Below are 20,343 nucleotides of genomic sequence, written 5' to 3'. Positions count from 1 at the left end.
TATCTGTAGACATGACAAAGGAGCTTGACACATGTAAAGAAGTGTGAAGAGCTCGCCGAAGATAGACTCACTATATGTTAGATTTCCAAAGTGTTAATACCAATGGATGCTATAGGTAAGAGATCCTCTCCTGTAATGAAGTAGGGAGCAGACAAGTAGTTGCGAATGTTAGAAGACAATCTCTTGACACACCAGAGTAGTAGAGAATTTGATTAAATCCATTCACACCTGCTGTTTTAAGCTCTTAGGGACACATCTTTAAAACAAATACAGTCTTCTGTGATGCTTCAGTCTTTCAAAGCAGAACATCAAACTGCAATGTCCAGCTCAAGAAATAACCTATCTTCCTAGAATGAGTTTATGTTCTTTTACTCTTTCTTTCCCTACCAAGCAAATCTGAAATGCCAGCCTTAGCTGAGCTTCATAGTCCTTTTAGACCAGTGGTTCTCAACCTTTTTAATGCTGCGACCCCCAATCGGTCGTAAGTCGAGGACTACTCAACTGGTCATAAGTCGAGGACTATTCAACCGGTCGTAAGTCGAGGACTACTCAACTGGTGCAGCACCGTTTGCAGAAAAGCCAATAGAATAAAAGGGAGTAGCACAGCTAAGGAAAAGGGGAAAAAAATGGTGGACTGTGTTGTTTGGCGACCCCCATGAAATGGTCGTTCGACCCCAAATGGGGTTCCAACCCACAGGTTGAGAACCACTGTTTTAGACCATTCTTACTACCAGGCACTTGTGTTTGCTTAAAAAACTCAATTCTCTGGTAGGGATATCAGCTGTTGCAAAGCAGCAAGTTCTCTAAGGAATTTTGAGACTTTTACTGAGTAAATATTTTCTGAAACAAGCATACATGGAATTGTGAAGATTTCTGTAGATCTGAAAAAGCAATCCTTGCATGGTTTCTTAGGAGAATTTAGTTGCATCTGTTAATTTTTTTTCCAAGTTATCAGTAATTTCCACTATTGAAAACATAGCTTTACTATTATTAAAAACACATTCATAATTGGGTAAATGTAAATCTTCTTATAATAATCATGTAATTTAAGTGAAAAATGAATGGCAAATTGCCAGTTGCTTAAACTGCTTTTCTGGTGTTGTATTACATGGTACTGTATTGTATCGCCACATTGTTCTTTGTTTAAATGTAAAAGGTGTGAAACTTGAAATCTGACCATCTACTCAAAAGGCCTGTGAAGCAAAAGCTGTCCTTAATCTAGTTCAGAACTTCATAAAGATTACTTTTATAAAGAAGTAGAACATATTATTGAGTTTATATAGTTAAATCATAATCTTTTTCCTCAGTGACAGGAAAACAGATGTGAGGGTAACTTCCATAGTGTGTAGAATGTTCAACTGTCAAAGGCACTATTTCCTGTACACAAACGCACATTGTGACCATACTTTGAAATATTATAGTTTAAATCTAATTGTACTTCAAAAATGATGCTGGGGGGAGGGGCAGGGCAGAAAAGGCGCAGAAAAGAGTAACCCAAAGTACCAATGGCTGGAGGAAAGTTAAAAGGCCAGGAAGTTATGACAGAAATATATAATATTGTCTGATATTATATGTTACATCATGTTTAAAAAGTAGATAGGAATTTTTCTTCCTTGCTTCACTACACTTAGAGTAATTTGATGAAACTTAATAGTGGGATCCTTAGGAATCGAACCATGTTTTTCACTACTGGAAGATAATAAAAGCCAGATTAAAGGAAAGGCTCAGAAATGTGCTCATTGCCTATCAAACTGTGGATCGCACTGCTGGCCTATATTCCATTCACAATCCTTCACTATTATGAGATATTTTCTCCAATTATTTCAACCAATACACCCCTTCATGTGTCTGTGCACTTGATTTTTGTTTCCTATATTACACATCTTTGCATTTAATACTATTCATTATTATTATCTGATACTTTCATTTCATACATGTAATCTACTGAGATCATTTAAATTTTTCATGTGTTAAACATCCATCTAATTTGGTATCATCTGCAAATCTGACAAGCATCCATCCACCACGGAAGTTATTAATATCTGTTTTCACACATATTTGCATGTGCTGTAAAACCCACAGAACATTAGATTTCATTTTTGCTTAAAATAAAAAAAAATCCCAGAAGTTGCTAATATGTATTTAGGGTTTAGGATATGTGCCACACTTGGCATGAAACAGCTTCAGACATACTGTAGCTTTGCAGCCTTCTCATTTGTCCCTCGAGGACATGCAGGAAACAGCTGCTTATTTTACTCTGTATTTAGACATTTTGAGTTCTGCTCTTTTCTGTACTGTAATATATTGTGCAGGAGAGTCACTGTAAAGCATATTTTTTTTGGAGGAGAATGCGCTAGCAACCTACATAAGGAAAACAGTAATTAATAATAATTTGTTCAACTTTTGAAGGGTAATACATACATGTACACACACACACACACACACACACACACACAGACACACACACGTTTGTTGTGCTGGTGAGGGATTATCATTTTAGTAACTGATCATCTCTTAAAATGCAACAAAGATCTATTCTTATCATATTTAAAGTCTTATCAATAAATAAATTCTTAAAAACCTCATCATTTTAGTCCCAATCAGCAAATGTACACTAAGAAGAGTACCAGAGATAACAACATACCTATTTTAATCTTAATCCAGTAAATCAACTTTTTATTTCCCCCTTTTAGTGATCAGTCTCAGTCTTGTCTAATAAAACTTGTTCCTCTTCCATAATATATTTTAAACATAGTCTATCTATAGAGGCAGGAACTCTTAAAATTAATTTTTGGATCCATTATTCAAAAAACATCTTTCAATATATCCAATGTTAAAATATTTTCTTCCATTCTGTATTAATAAGTCAAATTTAAACATTCTCCTCCTTTAATTGTAATCTTTAGTTCCTTCTAGTTCCCTCTAGTGTCCAACCTTCAAAATTTCACCCTATCATTTTTCAAAAAGGAATTTAATAAAAATATTCTCCTGTGGGAAAAACACAACATTAATTCCAAAATCTTATTTCAAATTCATCTGGATCCTTAGTCTTTTTCCAAAATCAAAGTTCTAACAGCTCTTTTGCTGTTTATTTCTAAACACACATCTTTAAACTTCTATATAAAATTTCTTTACTAAGATTCAAAGGAAACTCACCCAATGTTTTTATATGCATGAATCCAAAGGTTCCTAACTGTTGCGAAGCAGTTAACAAGCAATTTCCAAAAGTGATTAGGAAAGGAAGTATGCGAACTCAGTGTCTTTTTGAACGCACCAACCATGGCGTGAACAAGATGGCTATTCTCTTGCCTCCCCCAGCAATAAACCCACAGGAGACTGCTTTCTTGCTGTCACTAGAATCAATAGTGATTTAGTAACATATAAGTTTTAAAAAAATAAACATTGATTTCCAAAATCCAACTAGGTTCTTGAGGAAACATACTACATTTTTAAACAACAACTTTTAATATGATTAACAGTGACAATGCATCCATACACAGTGAAAGAATTCTGCAAGAAGTTTAAAAAGTTCAATCACTGATACTGTTGCTATTACATTAACAGAGCACTTGGCAGAACAAAGGAGCAAGTTCTGGTGGAAGGAAGATGCTGACAGAACTGAATAGCTGATGTGGAAAGGGAAGGGAACCAGCTGGCTGCTGTCAAGAGGAAGGGAGAGGGGAAGCAGGATGCTGACAAGCTACTGGGCAGCTGCTCTTCCAAGTACTCCACAAGCTAAGCAAAAAGCCTTTGATCTCCTGAGCAAACCTGGGATTCCAGCCAGAACTCATATCCTTTCTATAGTAGTTTAAGTCTGTTTCCCCTTACCAGTTCTGCTTGTTGATCACAGGACAGTCCTCTAGAGTAATTTTTTCAATCAATGAAGAAAATGAGATTCCACAGCTTTTATGCCCAAATATTTATTTTCTCAAATCAAAAAATGTGACATGCTGCTCTGGTTTCCCATCTTGAAAGGAGTTGAATGGAACAAAGAAGCTCCAAATTATATGGTTTAAAAATCTGGCTATGCTATATGTACTGCTGCAATGCTGTGACCAGAGAAGCAGTTTAGCTGAGTGGAGGAGATAGGAGAGGAGAGAGCAAACTGATTTTTGATCATTTGCAGCTGGGGTTATAGCTGGATCTGATAACACAGGAATCTCAGATCCAGACAAAAATGTATATTATAAGGACATTTTTCTTTTCAGAAAACTAATCTGCAAATTTTAACAAATACATAAACAATTGGTGCCTGTAAATTGCACAGTGCATTAAGAAAAATGCATAGTCAATGAATTGGTTACATTCAGAGTTATATTTCTTAAACAATATTGCCAAGGAAAATGAGGTCAGTATGTACATATGTTATTATGGTTCGCTTCAAAAACTACAAATCAATCAGGAACTTGAGTTGGACTTACTGTATTGGATAATTGCACATTAGATTAGGACAAAACAAGTGTAAGGTGAAATTCACACCAAATTCTATTACTTCTTGAGAATGTTTTGGGGCAATAGGCTGCAACATATTACAGTCCACAACGTTGTCAAAGGAAAGCCATGGCATATAACAAGCCAATTTACAATAAAAGTATAATTTACAAATGCAATTGATAAGCAATTATTTACAGTTTATTTTGAAATAGTAAAACTTGCCATAAAATCATGACAAAATAACTCTAATATGCATATTACAGACACACACACACACACACACACACACACACACACACAAAAACTACTCCTGTTTTGTCCTATGAATTGCCCCAGGTAAAGGTAAATGGATTGTAGTGCCTGGCTATAATCCTGCATGCTTACTTGAAGGTAATCATAACCAGACAAAATAGATCTTGTTCTAATCAATGAATCAATTAAATATAATAAATCAAATGTAAAATTAAATTGTGACATTTTGAAAATATTTTTAGATCGTTCTTCAATTTAACATCATTCCTTCCCTTAAGCAGACACTGAAATAGTGACAAGAAAAAAAAATCCTAAGTTATAAGAATATAGAAAATATTTTACCAATAAATATAAGAACAATTCACATTTGTGATATTTCTGGTGACAAGAAATTTAAAAATCTATATCAAGACATGTGAGAAATGTACAATTAAACATTTCTTCTTGTTAGAGCATTTCACAGTTCTTGTATTTTTTTTTTTTTTGCCTTTCAAGAAAACATATTGATTAAAAGAAGAAATAATCTCTAGGCAAATATAGTTTTTTAAAATACCTAACACTTTATACTTAATACTACTGGGACTGTTTTGGGTTTTCAAAAGAAACAAATAGATTTTTAGATAAGGGCAAACTGCTTCATGCAGATCATGTCACCTTACCAGGTCAAAGAATTGCAAATGCTATGTTTCATCATATCTCTTGGAGGTCAGTCAAGGCATTGCTACTTCAAAAATAAATCCATGCATTCCAAGGCTTCAGGCTTGTTTGTTTCTTCCTTTGGTAAAACTATCTTTAGCTTAAAACACACTTAGAAAAATCAGGTACAGGCTTGGCATAGCATAGAACTGAATATGATTCATATAGCACAGTACCACTTTCTTAAGCATAGGTATTCTCTATAAAATTATATGTTATGTGCTAACTACATTTTATGTTGCACTACTGCCATGGTGCTATAGAGAAATTATTCAGATTTATGTATCAATCCCTAAACAGAGATTATCCCCAGTTTGTTCTTTTTACCTGAAGGGTTCTGGAACAAAGGGAAATTGTTTAGTCTAACTGTTGGTTTCTTGCTTTTTGTAATCAGCTTTTGCACCAGAGAAAATTTTTCCAAGCTTGGGAAACATGTACATGGATGTGATGTACTGAAAGAGGGAATAAGGGAGTATATAGGAATGATTGATGTCTTTCTTATGATGTAATGGCTCTGTTGTCTGATTTTCATTGGCTAACAAAGTTTATAAAGCAATGCTACCAATTTTCTAATGTGTGGCACTTCTGGATGTAACTCTGCCAGCATTCTAGATTGTTGGGCACCCAGCTGATTAATTTGATCAAATAAAGTGTTGCTTGATCAAGAAGTCTCCGCTTGGGTTATCTGATTAGATTGATATAGTATCTCAAGTTCAAGTAAGGGACTGGGACCTTACATACCTAAATTTAAAAAAAGATGGCTATGAATCAATTTGTATAGCATTATTACAACCACAGATTTGCATGCCATTTTCTTTATCCAGGAATAGCCATCTCTGCTGTTCTCTATATCGTGTAGGCTGTAACTTGCATCTTTTCAGCATAATTCCCAACCACTAGCAATCTTTGGATAACTGAGAGATTTAATTTCTTTGGGAACACTGTAAGTGCAGCTTCAGGTGGGTAAAACATCTCCTCAAATTCAGAGGTTTCCACAGATAGGGGGAAAAATTATGAAGGTAGGACGAGAAAGGAATGCTGAATAGTGAATCCAGATTTGTTTCTCTGATATATTTTTTTTCCAAGAAAGATTTGGATATTTAAGTCATTATCATCATACAGCCTATCAGAGGGGAAGAGATGGAATTCTGTCTGAAAAACCATTTCCTTGGGACGGTATTTAAGGTAGAAGAAATAGTTCAAAGCCTTCAAATATTTCAATTCAAACAAAATTCACATGGAATAAAATTTATTGTTATGCTAAATGATAGTCACAGAGTTACAAAATGTTTATTAAAATTTAAAGTTGTCAACATTTCTCCATAAAGATGATTTAAAAGCTTTAATTTGCATTTGACTACAAATAAATAAATGCAATAATTTCTTTGAATTCTGCTAAAGTCTTCAAAAGAACAATATCTCCCTCTAGTGTTTAACTACAATTATAAATTTATTTTATAGATGTTGAAAAAACTATGGTATCTGGATGCCATTCTACTTGTTAATCATTTCATTTAAATTGACAAGCACTCCTAATAATATTAGAACATTGATTGACAAAGTCACTAAAAACTTACAGCACATTCAACAGCCTAGAAAAGGATTGAGATTCCTAAAAAGAACTCTGGCCATCTCTGGTTATCTCTTATTATATAACAGCAAATGGATTAAACCAATGGCTTATTAAGAATTGAATGCTCTCCTTCATCCCCATTCAATTTAATTGTCTAAAAAGGCAGCATAAAAATAGAGAAAGAAAAATATCACATTAAATACACCCACCCTTAAAAAAAATCCTGATACTGAAAAATTCCTCTAACTGAGGAAAGGCACATCTAGCACACAAGTTGATTCTGTGCAAAGATCTTCCTGGCCACAGCTGCTATCTGCTCTTTGAGTTGTGCACCAGTTTTGACTGAGGAGGTACAGCCCTATCCAATACCAAAGATGATGACATCTCCAACTCAAGGGTTCCAAACGGCTATAGCCACTCAATCTTTTTAGGATTGAGTCAAAGTCTGTTCTGCCGTGTCCAGACAACTTCCAGACAAGGGTCAATACACTAACAGCTTCACCTGTGTATTTCAGGCTAGAGATGTAAAGTTAGATATCATCAACATACTGTACTGATAATAGCACACCCTGAACTGGTGGATGGCCTCACCAATGGTTTCATGTAGATTTTAAGTGGGAGAAAGAAGGGCATTGAACTATGAAGCATCCGACACATGAGGGACCCAGACACAATTTCTTTTCCCCTCTCAACATTGACAGGAACTGGCCATGGAGGAAGGAGATGAACTACTGGAGCACAATGCCTCCTACTCTTAATTTCTGCAGCCAGTTGTGGTTAATAATATTGAAAGCTACTAGGAAAACAACTAGGAAGCATGCACCCCATCCCAACTCTGCCAAAGGTTATCAGTGGGTATGGGTAATGCTGTCTGTTTACTGTATCCTGGCCTGAAGACAGATTAAATATCTTACTGAAGAATTTCTGTAAGTGTCCAGTCATATTTGTGAATAATTTGAAGGGTAACCCTAAAATTGGTAATGCTGTTAACTGAGATTGTTAATCCTAAATTCAAGGAAAAGTTTTGCATATTGATGAATCAACTGAAGACAATTACAAAATGCATTAGTCTTAGTGTATAGCTGTAATGAAAATCAAAATAGGTCACATTTGCTTAAAAAAAATTACCACATCCTCCCTCAAAACAAGTTGGATAAAGAGGAAATTAATTAAGTGACTTGTCTAGACTGCCTAATGTTAGTTAAAGTCAAAATGATAAAATAAGAACGAAATACAAAGGAAATACAAGCACTAAAGAAATGTATCAGCAGGGGGGTAAAAAGGATTTTGAAAAATGGGATTTGATATCTTTCATTCACCAACAAAAAAACAACTTAAATAAAAAGTAACTGGAACCAAAAAGTCAGCTGGGTATTCAAAGTCATACGGAAATTGCTAAAATGCCACATTCTATTTCACTATAGAAAATATAGAACAAGTGTTTATGCCAAAATCAATAATTTTGGGAAGAGTCACCAAAAAATTAAGACAACCGTCTTTGATGATCCACCAAAATTTGTAAAGCATCCTTAAACTGGCCTCTGTATTAGGAAATTGCTGAGGCAAATGAAATTTCAGCTCTCAGATATTCATTTTCCAACGTCTGAATAGTATTATTATTATACAGCTGTTGCAGAATTTACAGAAAATTACAGGGCAGCTAACTCAATTCAGGTAAATTGGTGAAAAGAAGCTGTTAAAAATACTTATCAATCATATGGACATAAAAGGGCAAGTTCTGCTAAAAAGAATCAATATAGCTTCTTTAATGGTGCAGCCTGATCTACTAAGCTATTGGAGTTATTTGGTAAGTGCCAATAAGCAGCGAAAGAAAGCATATATAATTTATTGAGAATTTCAGTAATGCTTGTGGCAATTATAAAAATGATTTTTTGTACTGAGCACTGATCATCTTCAGCACCATTCAAATATGCAGCTTAGGAAAATATGATTAAGGAAAGACTGTAGCAGTGTCTCCAAATTATAATATATGTTTCCAAATTAGTCTTAAATGTTGCTATGATTCTGACTGATCATAAGCCATGCTCCATGAAAATACATTAATTCTGCATAAAACTAGCTTTAGATTATTCATTTGTTAAGTGAATCACTGCAGTGATAAATTAGTAACATGGTTGTTAAATGGATCTGGCTTGCTCATTGACTCTGCTTGTCAAAGGTTTGCAAAAAGCAAAGTTTTAAACCAGAACAATAGAACTGGAAGCTGCAGATTGACAGGTGTTTCTAGTGGTTAGTTAGGCTGGTTGAAAATTATCATCAGATTATAATTTTGTAGAAATTATTAAATATATGGTATAATCATGTAAATGCTAATGAATTGCTCAATTTTAATTTCATTGTATTCTTATTCCGACTTCTGGGATTGTTACATTCAACATGCCAAAAATCAAGAGAGTTGCAAGCCCATGGAACAGAGCATTAAGGGGTAGAAAACATTTTTACCTTTTCAGAGAAGTTTCCATAAAGATGAGGGAGCTTTTATGTGTATAAAAGTAAGGAGTAGCTAAATGGACATAATAACATAAGTTGCCTGAAATCGCTGATTGCTGTCCATTTAAAGAGGTAAGAAAATCAGATGTATAAAAAAACATGCAATCAGACTTGGAGAAATAGTTTAAAAAAGCAAAGCCAGCTGGTCTACTGACCCACAGCAGTAAAAACAAATACAAAATCCACAATATACAGAAACTGACAAGAAGCAGTAAGAACAACTATTGTCTAATCAAATCAACCCTGGGAGAACTCAAAAAGAACCACAGAGCCTATCGGTGCTTATCTGAAGAGGTCCATTTCACTTCAGTTCTTCAATCAAGCTATCATTTCTTGGGTTTTGAAATATGATGTTCCCCCTACTACATGCAAACTGTATGCACAGAAAGTATATTAAGCACATGGATTATTTATAATGAGTATAATTATTCACTAAGGCTTTTGGGTAAGGAAAGGGCTAACACTTTAAAGGCTGATTCAAAAGAAAGTGGAAATTTACTTGTCAAAAGAATTTTCATGGTTCAATTCCACCTGTCTTTTCGTGCAGTCTTTTCGTGTTCCTTGGGTTCATTATATAATTTCTTCAAATTAGAATTTTTTAACAAGTGTTTTCGCTGAATTTTAGGTTTAATGCCATTACATTGTACTCATGATAGTTTCTAAAATTTGTGAGATTGCCTTATTAATATCCTCATTATACAGTAAATCCTAGTGTGGGAAAATTCAGTAATCAAGATATACTCTTCCAATATTTATGTTAGTTTGATGAGGAAAACACACAGAACTTTTCTTAGCTTCTGCATGTAATCGGAAAATTCTAATCCATATATTCTCAGCACAATTATATAAAAATATATAACAAAGTATTAATTAAATAATAATATAAAAGAATCTGGAAAATTAGGATCTATACAAAATAATATCTTATTAAAAGGCTTCCTTGCTAATGTAAAGACATATCAATTAACCCACAACAAGTCAAAAGGTGAAAGACAAAACACAGCAGCACAGCACTGCGGAATATCAGGTGGTATGATAATTATTTTAGCCAAACCTGGAACATTCCTAATATTTTGATATTCCAAATATTGGGACTATAGTAAAGAATAGCACACGTAACTTTCACACACATATTTATCCAGAATCATAGTAATGTCAGCTCAAAATGCAACAATAATAAGAGTATTCTGTATTTTTATAATGTTACATAGAAACAGAAGAAAAATGTTAAATTATATAGATGATCCAAGAACAGAAAATTAGTATCAGTATGACTGAAACTTTTAAAAACATTTACCAAGACACTCAAAGTGTATTCTCCATCAAGGTCATGGGGAGATGGTCAACCATATATACTTACTGTTTAAGGATATCTTTTTATCCTTTAAGACTATCTTTGCTGATATGAGCTGTCAACTTTGTCAGAAGATGAAAACATCTGCCTAGAATGTCTATGGAGATATTTGCATCCTTGATTTAAGTGACCCTGAAGGCAGATAAACCCCAAGTGGCCTCAATGGCTCTCAGAGAGAGCTAACAACCAAATGACTGCAAAGAAGTACAATCCTTCCATTTCCCCCCCCCTCCTGCCCCCCTAATCCTGTCATTCTCCCACCATCCAATCACAACTGATAAAGCTTCTTGGATGAAAAGTGAAATATCTTCTTCCTCAAAAAACAGTCCAGTTGCCTTTTGAAAAAAAAAATACAAGCATCTTTGAGAAATCTCCCAGAAATGCTATATAGTATTATGATTTCTTTCAGAAAGCTATATTGGTAATGGCCTTTGATTAGGCTAAACTAGTACTAAGATGATATCTCTATTGTGCTATTGACTATAATGAACAAACTCAGTTTTACCTAACTCAGCTCTCATCTCTTTTCCACACATACATACACACTGCTCCCTATTTCTGCCCTTTCTCCTCCTATTGTACATGTGAATGCACACTCATACCCAGGCACTGTCCTGAGCCTTGTCAGCTTCTTCTGTTCCTTTAATTTTACTTCCATTCCTGCCTAGAGTTTTGATGCACTGATTTGCCTCCCTATCTCCCCCCCACACTTTTTTGCACTCTTTCTCTTCCCCACTCTCTCAGAAGAAGATGGAAGCTTCCACATTTTACAACAGTTTGAAGTACTTTACAAGCTGTCAAGCACTCCTTCTGGGGTGCTTCTCAACAAACCAATAGCAAAGCTAGGTACACAAATGCAAATTTTTAAAATTATAAGTGCAAAAGAAAGTCTGATGTGATGTTGCTGTTACCATATGCACCATTACAATAGTTGTCTTTACTTGTTCAGTGACTGTTCAAAATTATAACAACACTAAACGGACTTATGAACAGTCTGCAAAGTTGCAGCTGTCACAATATCCCCATGATCAAGTGATTGCAATCCAGGCAATCAGGCAGCCACCTCATGATTATGATGTTGCACTAAGCAGTAGTTACATGATTGCCATTTCTGACCTTCCCTGCCAGTTTCTCACAAGCAAAATCAAAGGGGGACAGGGAAGTTTGCAAGTTGCTTCCATAAATCACTCCTGCTGATTTTTCTCTCAACAAGACCCACTATAGAGTAGAAAACCCCAGGGATCTTGAATTCTATAGCACCCATTCAGCTGCTTGCACTGCACAGTGGGGTCTAGGACAATTCACTATGGCCAACTCGTCATGGCCAACTTGCCATGACCAACTTGCCGAGGGACAACTCACCACAGGACAAGAGTTACACTAATATCTAAGAAATGGTAGAATAGAATCATTTAAAAAAGGATGCCAAAGAAGGGACAAAATGAAATGTGAATGACAAAAATTAAAATAATTTTTAAATTATTTTAAATAATTAAACTGAACTGTTGCATTGTCTCATGGTGAGTTGTCCCACAGCGAATTGTCTGATGATAAGTTGTCCCACAGTGAATTGGCTGTGTGAGCTGGCCATGACAAGTTGGCTGCAGTGAGTTAGCTGTAGCAAGTTGGCCATAACATGTTGGTCCATTCCAGCACAGTGTGTACCCATCTGCAGCATTCCTCCCCATCCTGTCTATTGCACACCTGCCCATAGCACATTGTCAATCACAGCTCTCATTGACCTGCCCAAGGTCCTACCTGGCTTAGCTGAATTCCCTAGTACCCTTGCTGACTATATAAGCTCCAAAGTACTTATCTGCAGCAGCTCCCCCTCCAAAACCCCTCCTATTCCTTTCCTTGAACTTCCATCTCTTTCTGCTTAACACACACATGGTCCTAGAACTGCCATCACTAAGCAATATGGTCATGTGACATTGTGCTAAATTTATGACTGCATCACTTAACAACAGCAACCTGTCCCAACTGCTGTCATAAATCAAGAACCCCATGTATTGCCAATAAAAAAAAAAACTAATCTGCTGAGCATAAGCCGTTACAGACTATTCTGACTACATGCAATACTCCACAAAGGACAGACAGACAATGCAAATTTTTAAGGGATATCTAAGGAAAATGAAGCAAGTGACTGTGCAGGACATGAAGATTCATTGAATTCAGAGGATCTAGGGTTCAAAAGAGCCATTTAGGTGATTACATTTAACATTCAAAATTATGAGTGGAAAGCAATCCAACGATGACTTACCAGTGCTGCTTTGGATGGTCCTTACAGTAGTGGTTGTGCGAGGTGGAGATGAGGATCTCAAAGACAAACATTCATCATCTTGGGAACAGCCTTTTTCGATTGCTCTCACATAACTGTGGCTCCTCATGCGGAAACACCCAGGCATTGGCAGATCTAGGGCTTCTACTGCCTGAGACTCTAGTTCGCTGAATACAGACTCACAGACTGATTCAAACTGACCATTTACTTCCATCTCACTCACCTGCAGGCAAAAAGCACACAGCTTAATTGTACCCAATTATAACGAATAGAAAGTGCAATTTGTAGTACCATATTATAGCAGGAAGAAGAGGGATCAAAAAATTATTTTCCCATTGTAAAGAATCACAAAATAGGGTAAAAGCTATATAAACCATTTATTTTGGGGTTGTAGGTTTTTAAAATATATAAGGATATAAGTGAAATATTTCCAATGAAAGTGTAAACTGATATAAGGAATACATGATTAAATAATAGTAAATACTTAGTAGACAAAAAAGTGACAAAATACTGATGACAGATTACTAACAGTGTTCAGTATATTTAAGGCAAACATTTACAGGTGGTCCTTGACTTACAACCATTCATTCAACAACTGTACAGTTACAGTGATATGAATGAATGATGGCTATGACTGAAGATCTTGTTGTCTCAGCATTCCTGAAGTCCCGTGATTGCAATCAGAGTGCTTTCCAATTATGACTGTTTGCTAAGTGTCTAATTACTATATGATCACCATTTACAATTTTCCATGCCAACACCCCCTTAAAGTCAAAGGTAAAATATAACCGGGATAAATCTCACCACCCATACATCTTCCCCCACGTCCTTTGTGCTTGTGTTGACTACTTGTACATCCATGTATCCTACCCAGTCTGCACAGTATCTCCTACCCTCATGCATTCTCATTGACCTATACAGTGCCTTTTGCTCCCCAATCTGTGTGTCACTCTTGAGAGTTGCATACCCTGTCCAACTTGTGCAATGAATCTTGCATGTCCTTTTGTACCCTCCCTGTGCCACACTTCTCACAAATCTTCACTGAGTCATACAGTGTCTCTCATGCATCCTTCTTGACCCACACAATCCTTCTCATAGACCCTCCTCAATTCATGTTACACCTCTCACACAACATTCCCAACCCATAGGGCTACTTTCATGTGCCTCCTTGCACCCTCCACATGATATGCCTCTTGTGATCCTTCTCGGACTTTCCTCCACAGCCTTGCCCACCCCCTCATTTCCTTCTTAACTGGCAGCAGCTACTTACTTGCCTATGGGCATAGGACTTGAAACATCCTTCTAGCTTGCCTGCTGACTTTGGTTGTGGGATTCTGGCAGGAAGTTGTCTTGTTTAATGACAGTTAATAACAGCAACCAGAACTGCAGGGATTGCCCTTCCTATGTGATGATGGTGCAGTTTGCAACCACATTGCTTAGCAACAGAAATTCCAGTCCCAATTGCTGTTGTTAGTTTAGAACTATCTATATGTCAGTCACTCACAAAGTCCTCCACAATGGCTTTTGACTATTATCATGACATGCATTATACAATATATAGATTTTTATCATGTTTTTGCTATTGTTCAAAAGATCTTTATGCGGAAGATGTACCCAGATCTTTCATCCCCTATGGACTGTTTTTTCAGGGTAAAATTCCAGTGCAAACAAGCAATGAACAATGGCAGCAATATTTAAGAGAAAATAAAATGAAAATAATTATGGTATGTCTCTTTATGGCTTTTTTGTTTGACTTGTCACAGACTTCACTACAAGCATTGCTAATAGTCTCTGTAGGGTCTTTGCACAGAAAAAAATGCAAATATTGGAAAATCATTACTAACATAATGTTTCCTATTTGTCCAAAAACTTGCAGGAAAATTAGGTGCAGAATATCTATTGTTCCTCTTTAAATTCTAAATGATAAAATTCTGAACATGCTACTAAGATTCAGCAGTGAACCTCTTAAACCCTGAGTAAATTATATGCTGCAAGTTGCTACTTAATGACATAAAAGCCTATGAACCAATTGAGTTTCAAATCTAAAATAAAACTGACAGATCAGTTATATTGAAAGACAAAATGGAAGCCAACCACGTAACAAGCTATTATGCCACAGGTTTCTGTTAACTTCACTATCCATCCTAAAAATGCCACAGCTTTGCTTGTGGTTTAGTGAGGAAACTATTTTGTATGAATATAGAATAATCCCTGGGGTTCTCTCTATGTGGATTTTTTTTTAAAAAAGGTTCCTTAATGTAATTTTTTTCTTCTCAACTGCTTTCTGTCAGAATTTCAAGTTCTTGCCTACTACTTCAATGATGGGTGTATTAGTAGAACTAGGAATAAATTATTCACAGTATTGCCAGCTTGCCTAGATACAGAAAGGAACTTCTTGATTTGTGGTGTACTGTCCAAAATGTACAAGAACCAACTGGCACTGTACACTACAAAAAAGTGTGTGATTGAATAATGACTGAATAATGACTGAATAATGCTAGAATGAGTGAAATATACCAATATCTATGGCCCTGTCTGGCGACTACCATAGTATATGGAAAATTGCAACTTTGAATTCTGATTGACACAGAATATGAATTGAAAAAAGGAAAGGAAAACCAATTGCAATATTGTATGTCTGTATCACTAACATAAAAAGAAAGGGGAACAATGTAATAATCTAAATGAAGGCAGTCTGATTTTTGTAGACTAAAGCTGATAAGATGTAAGTTTAATTATAAAAGAAAGAAGTAAAAGTAATATTAGAAAGTATGAATCAATACCATCTAGGTTGCATGGTAAGCATGAAAACAGGAGTTTGTAAATTGGAGTCCCTTAATGTTTTGCTCTAATGAATGGTGATAATGGAAGAAGCAAAGATAAATAACTAAAAATTGTGCAATAATACTGAATGTTTAAGATCCATAGGGAAAAATATTCTGTTAAGTGACATAATTGGATGGCTGGAAGACAAGACAAGAGGGAATGCTAAAAATAACTGAGGTATTTGCAGTCTTAGAATGAATGAGACTAATGATTGGTGTGTTTAGAAAAAAATCTATTTGAAATACAGTGTTTAAGAAAAAGACTGTCAGGCTCAGTTCATGTATATACATGTCAAAGGAATGGATGTGAATCTTAAAAGAGTGGCTAATTTATTTGTTTATGATGAAAATCTTATATAATTAGTAAAGGATATAATGGTGGTGCAAGGTGATGAATGCAGAAAAATTGTTTTTCAAAAGTGTCAAATGGATCTTGGAAAAAATGATTATGAAAAAAGAGAACAAAGTAAAAAAAAACTAGAGTGAAAATAGAATCATAGTAGGAAAAGACAGTATGATTCTCAACAAAATGAATTGAAAGTGGATGTAAGGAAAGAGAATGTGAAACATGCATGAAAAAAAGCAAAAAGAATTATAGTGGCGAATATCTGTAGCTCCGGTGTAGGATGAGAGTGAAGGTTCATTCTCCAAACTTGCTTGTTGATTTCCGAACATTTCGTTACCAGGCTAAGTAACATCTTAAGCAGAGTTTAGGGGATGTTAGTGTCAATGTTCTTCTGTTTATAAGGGCTTCAGGTGTGGGTATGTGAAGGTCTTGTGGTGGGTCTTGTGATCATTGAAATGACAACCAGAATTTTCCATCCCATAGAAATAGTAATAGTCCAAAAACCCACAGCCACATACTGCAAGGAATTATCCAGAACCAAAGACAAGACACAGAAGGACAAAAGAAACAATGTAATCTACAAAATCAACTGTAACAATTGCAACTAATTCTATGTGGAGTAAACATCATGTCAATTAAAAACCAGGTTCCATGAACACCGGCTAGCAATTAAATGCCACAATCCCAAATTCTTAATCTCTATCCACATTGACATGAAACAGCACCAGTTTGATTGGAACAACGCAAAAATCACTGCCAAGCTTGTGAGTTCATTGAAGCCTGGCAATCCATAAGCAGTTCCATCAACAGACACATTGACATACAACCAGCCTACGAACCCCTCATTTAGAGATCTGCATTGTTTGCAGAGACATCCACAGGGGACTTAATAAGAAGTGGGTGATAAAAAAAATGGTCATATCATTACACCACAAGCTCTATCCACTTTATACATGCATTATGATGTTGTATACTTATGAAAAATGTGGTATCTGCAGTGTGGCAGATGATACTGTTTGGTCATTTTCACCAAAGTTTTGAATCCTGCAGATACCTCAAATTTTGATATACATGAGCAATCTATATTTCTCTAGCCAGGCAACATCTTAAATACATGGATCAAATATTTCATTTCCAAGGCACATTGAAAGCATAGATCTGTATGCTCAATGTTTCACCTACATTAATTGGCTTTCATGTGGAGGACAGTTTATGAAAATATGTTAATTCAACAAATGATATGTGAATAATTAAGGGTGTGTTATTATGTGCAAACCTATAATCTTATATTTCATGGATCAATGATGGAATTGACAGAGGCAATAAAAAGACAAAAAAATGAAAAAACACCGGGACCAGATGGCAGAGTTTTATAAATGTTTACAAGATATATTAAGTTCACCACTGAAAAATGTATGTAATGAACTTCTAGTGGAGGCAAAACTCCCAAATACATGGATAGAAGGTAATGTTATTTTGATACCAAAAGAGGACTCAGATCTGACCCAGATCCAAAACTATAGACCGATATCACTACTGAATGTAGACTATAAAATCTTCACATCAATAATAGCTGAGAGGCTGAAAAGATTTTTGACTGAATTTATACACCCAGTTCAAAACTGATTTTTGCCAAAGAGACAAATAAAAAATAATTTGAGGATAATACTAGATACATTGGAATATTATGAACTTCATCCAGGGAAACAACTGGCACTAGTATTTTTAGATTCCCAAAAAGCATTTGATAATGTTTCTTGGCAATTTATGAAAAGTAATTGTAAATGGGGATTACACAGAGAATTTTGATATATGAAAAGGCACAAGACAATGTCAATGTCCATTATCCCCATTGCTATTTATCTTAACTTTGGAAGTTTTAAATAGGAACATTAGGCAAGATCCAGAAATTAAAGGATTGAAAATAAAAGGTGAAACCTACCAACTGCAAGCATTTGCAGATGATTTGGTATTCATTCTAGAGGAACCTTTAGAGACAATTCCTAAACTGTTGGAAAAAATAGAACAATTTGGAGAGATGGCAGGATTAAAGATAAATAGAGAAAAAACTAAAGTGATAGTTAAAAATTTTACAGATAAAAAAAAAGAAATTATCAGAAAAATAGAATTGCAAATAGTCAAAAAGGTCAAATATTTGGGAATATATTTGACAGTAAGATGTTCAACACTAAAAAAAGATAATTACATTAAATTGTTAAACCAAATAAAGCTTGATTTGGAAAAATGGAAGAATCTTCAACTGTCAATGTTAGGAAGAATTGCTATGGTGAAAATGAATATATTACCAAAAATATTATTTTTTATTTCAAATGATACCTATAAAACTGGAGAAAAAATTCTTTGAAGATTTAAACTCGCTAATTCAAAAATTTATCTGGCAAGGAAAGAAAGCTAGAATTAAACTGAAAATGTTACAAGAAGCTAAGGGAAATGGAGGCTTTTGCTTGCCAGATTGGGTTTTATATTATCATGCATCAGTGTTAACATGGATAAAAGAATGGATAACTCTTAAAAATAAAAGACTGCTGTATCTGGAGGGACATGACCTGCCACTTGGTTGGCATGCTTTTCTATGGTACAGAAAAAATAAAATACATAAATACTTCCAAAACTACTATATTAGAAATGCATTATTATTAACTTGGGAAAAAATAAAATGTAAAATTTATTTGAAAATTCCAGAATGGCTTTCAACAATGGAAGCATTCGTACATCCAAATCTAGTCAGTCTCGATAAAATATGGACATACAAAGATATTCTAAATTCTGGAAGGGAACTTAAAATCCAGGCAAGAGATGGGAAATCAGGGCATCTATTTAACATGGTGGTCACAGTTACAAATGCAAGTCAGATATGATAAAGATACTAAACAATATGGATTTTACAAAAAACAGACTATGTTTGATCAGACATTATAAACTTCTGATGAAAAGTTAATTAAAAATGTACAATTTCTTATTAAATTTCAAAATGGAAGATGAACAAGTAAAAGAGACAATGATAGTATGGGCAAAGAATTTTGGATATAATATAGACTTTAAAAAGTGGCAAAGTTTGTGGGAAAGAAATTATAAATTGACAATGTCAGCTTCATACAAAGAAAATTTATATAAAATGTTTTATAGATGGCATTTGCCACCAACAAGATTAGCAAAAATGTTTAAAAACATGTCACAGAAATGTTGGAAATGTAAACACAAACCAGGTACTTATTATCATATGTAGTGGACATGTGTTAAAGCGAGGAGATATTGGACAATAATCCACACTTGGTAAGAAAAAAATGTTAGAGAAACACATAGACTATAAACCTGATTTTTTTTTATTAGGTATAATGCCAGAAAAACCTGATAAGCAAAGTACATATTTGATTCTACATGTGATAACAGCGGCAAGAATTATATTTGCACAATATTGGAAGAACGAAAAAATACCACCAGAAGAAGAAATAATCAAAAAAATATTAGACTGTGCGGAAATGGACAGACTTACTTTAAGGTTGAAAGAAAAAGAAGAAACAGAATATTTTCAAACTTGGGGCCTATTTTATCAATGATTAGAGAAAAGATTTAGGGACTAGGAATTTAATTTGTATTAGTGAATAAGATACTCAGACAACACATTTTTGCTGAATAATTATTACTGAACTCTGTTCAAAAATAATATTTTTTTAAAAAAATGATTAGATATGGATTCTAAACAAAATTTAAAAAAAACAAGTTGGTCAAAAGCTAAACAAATGGACAGAGGATCTGAAGACACTTCCTATCAGGGATGCCATCTGGTTTATAGCCAGGGTACAAACTTTTTGGCTTGGGGATTCTATGCAGCCCACCAGGACCTTTTAAAGTGGGTGAGGACCAAATGTGTACCCTTTTTTAATTGGGAAGGGACTTAAAAGGACAAGGTGAGCAAGTGAAACACTTAATATTCCCTCTTTGTCCCAACCTATATGTGAAGGGTTGTCCCAACCCTTGATGTGCCAAGCAAAAGTGGTATGTTCCTTCAGTGGGTGGAAGTTGCTTGATAGTCACTCTGCCCTTATCACA

General features: G+C 34.9%; 1 protein-coding gene across 1 annotated transcript in view; it reads right to left on the bottom strand.

Moving 5' to 3' along the window:
• Positions 1–20,343, bottom strand: part of LOC120311496 (disks large-associated protein 1-like) — a 64,784-nt gene that overhangs the window by 27,554 nt on the left and 16,887 nt on the right. The window contains exon 5 of the mRNA XM_039351054.1: positions 13,084–13,324. Coding sequence (XP_039206988.1) covers positions 13,084–13,324 — 241 coding nt within the window. The remainder of the gene's footprint in view (positions 1–13,083; positions 13,325–20,343) is intronic.

The sequence above is a fragment of the Crotalus tigris genome, unplaced genomic scaffold (assembly GCF_016545835.1).
Source record: "Crotalus tigris isolate CLP2741 ecotype Arizona unplaced genomic scaffold, ASM1654583v1 scf7180000018368.3068619, whole genome shotgun sequence".
Classification (NCBI taxonomy): Eukaryota; Metazoa; Chordata; class Lepidosauria; order Squamata; family Viperidae; genus Crotalus; species Crotalus tigris.
This window is presented reverse-complemented; position numbering and strand designations above follow the sequence as displayed.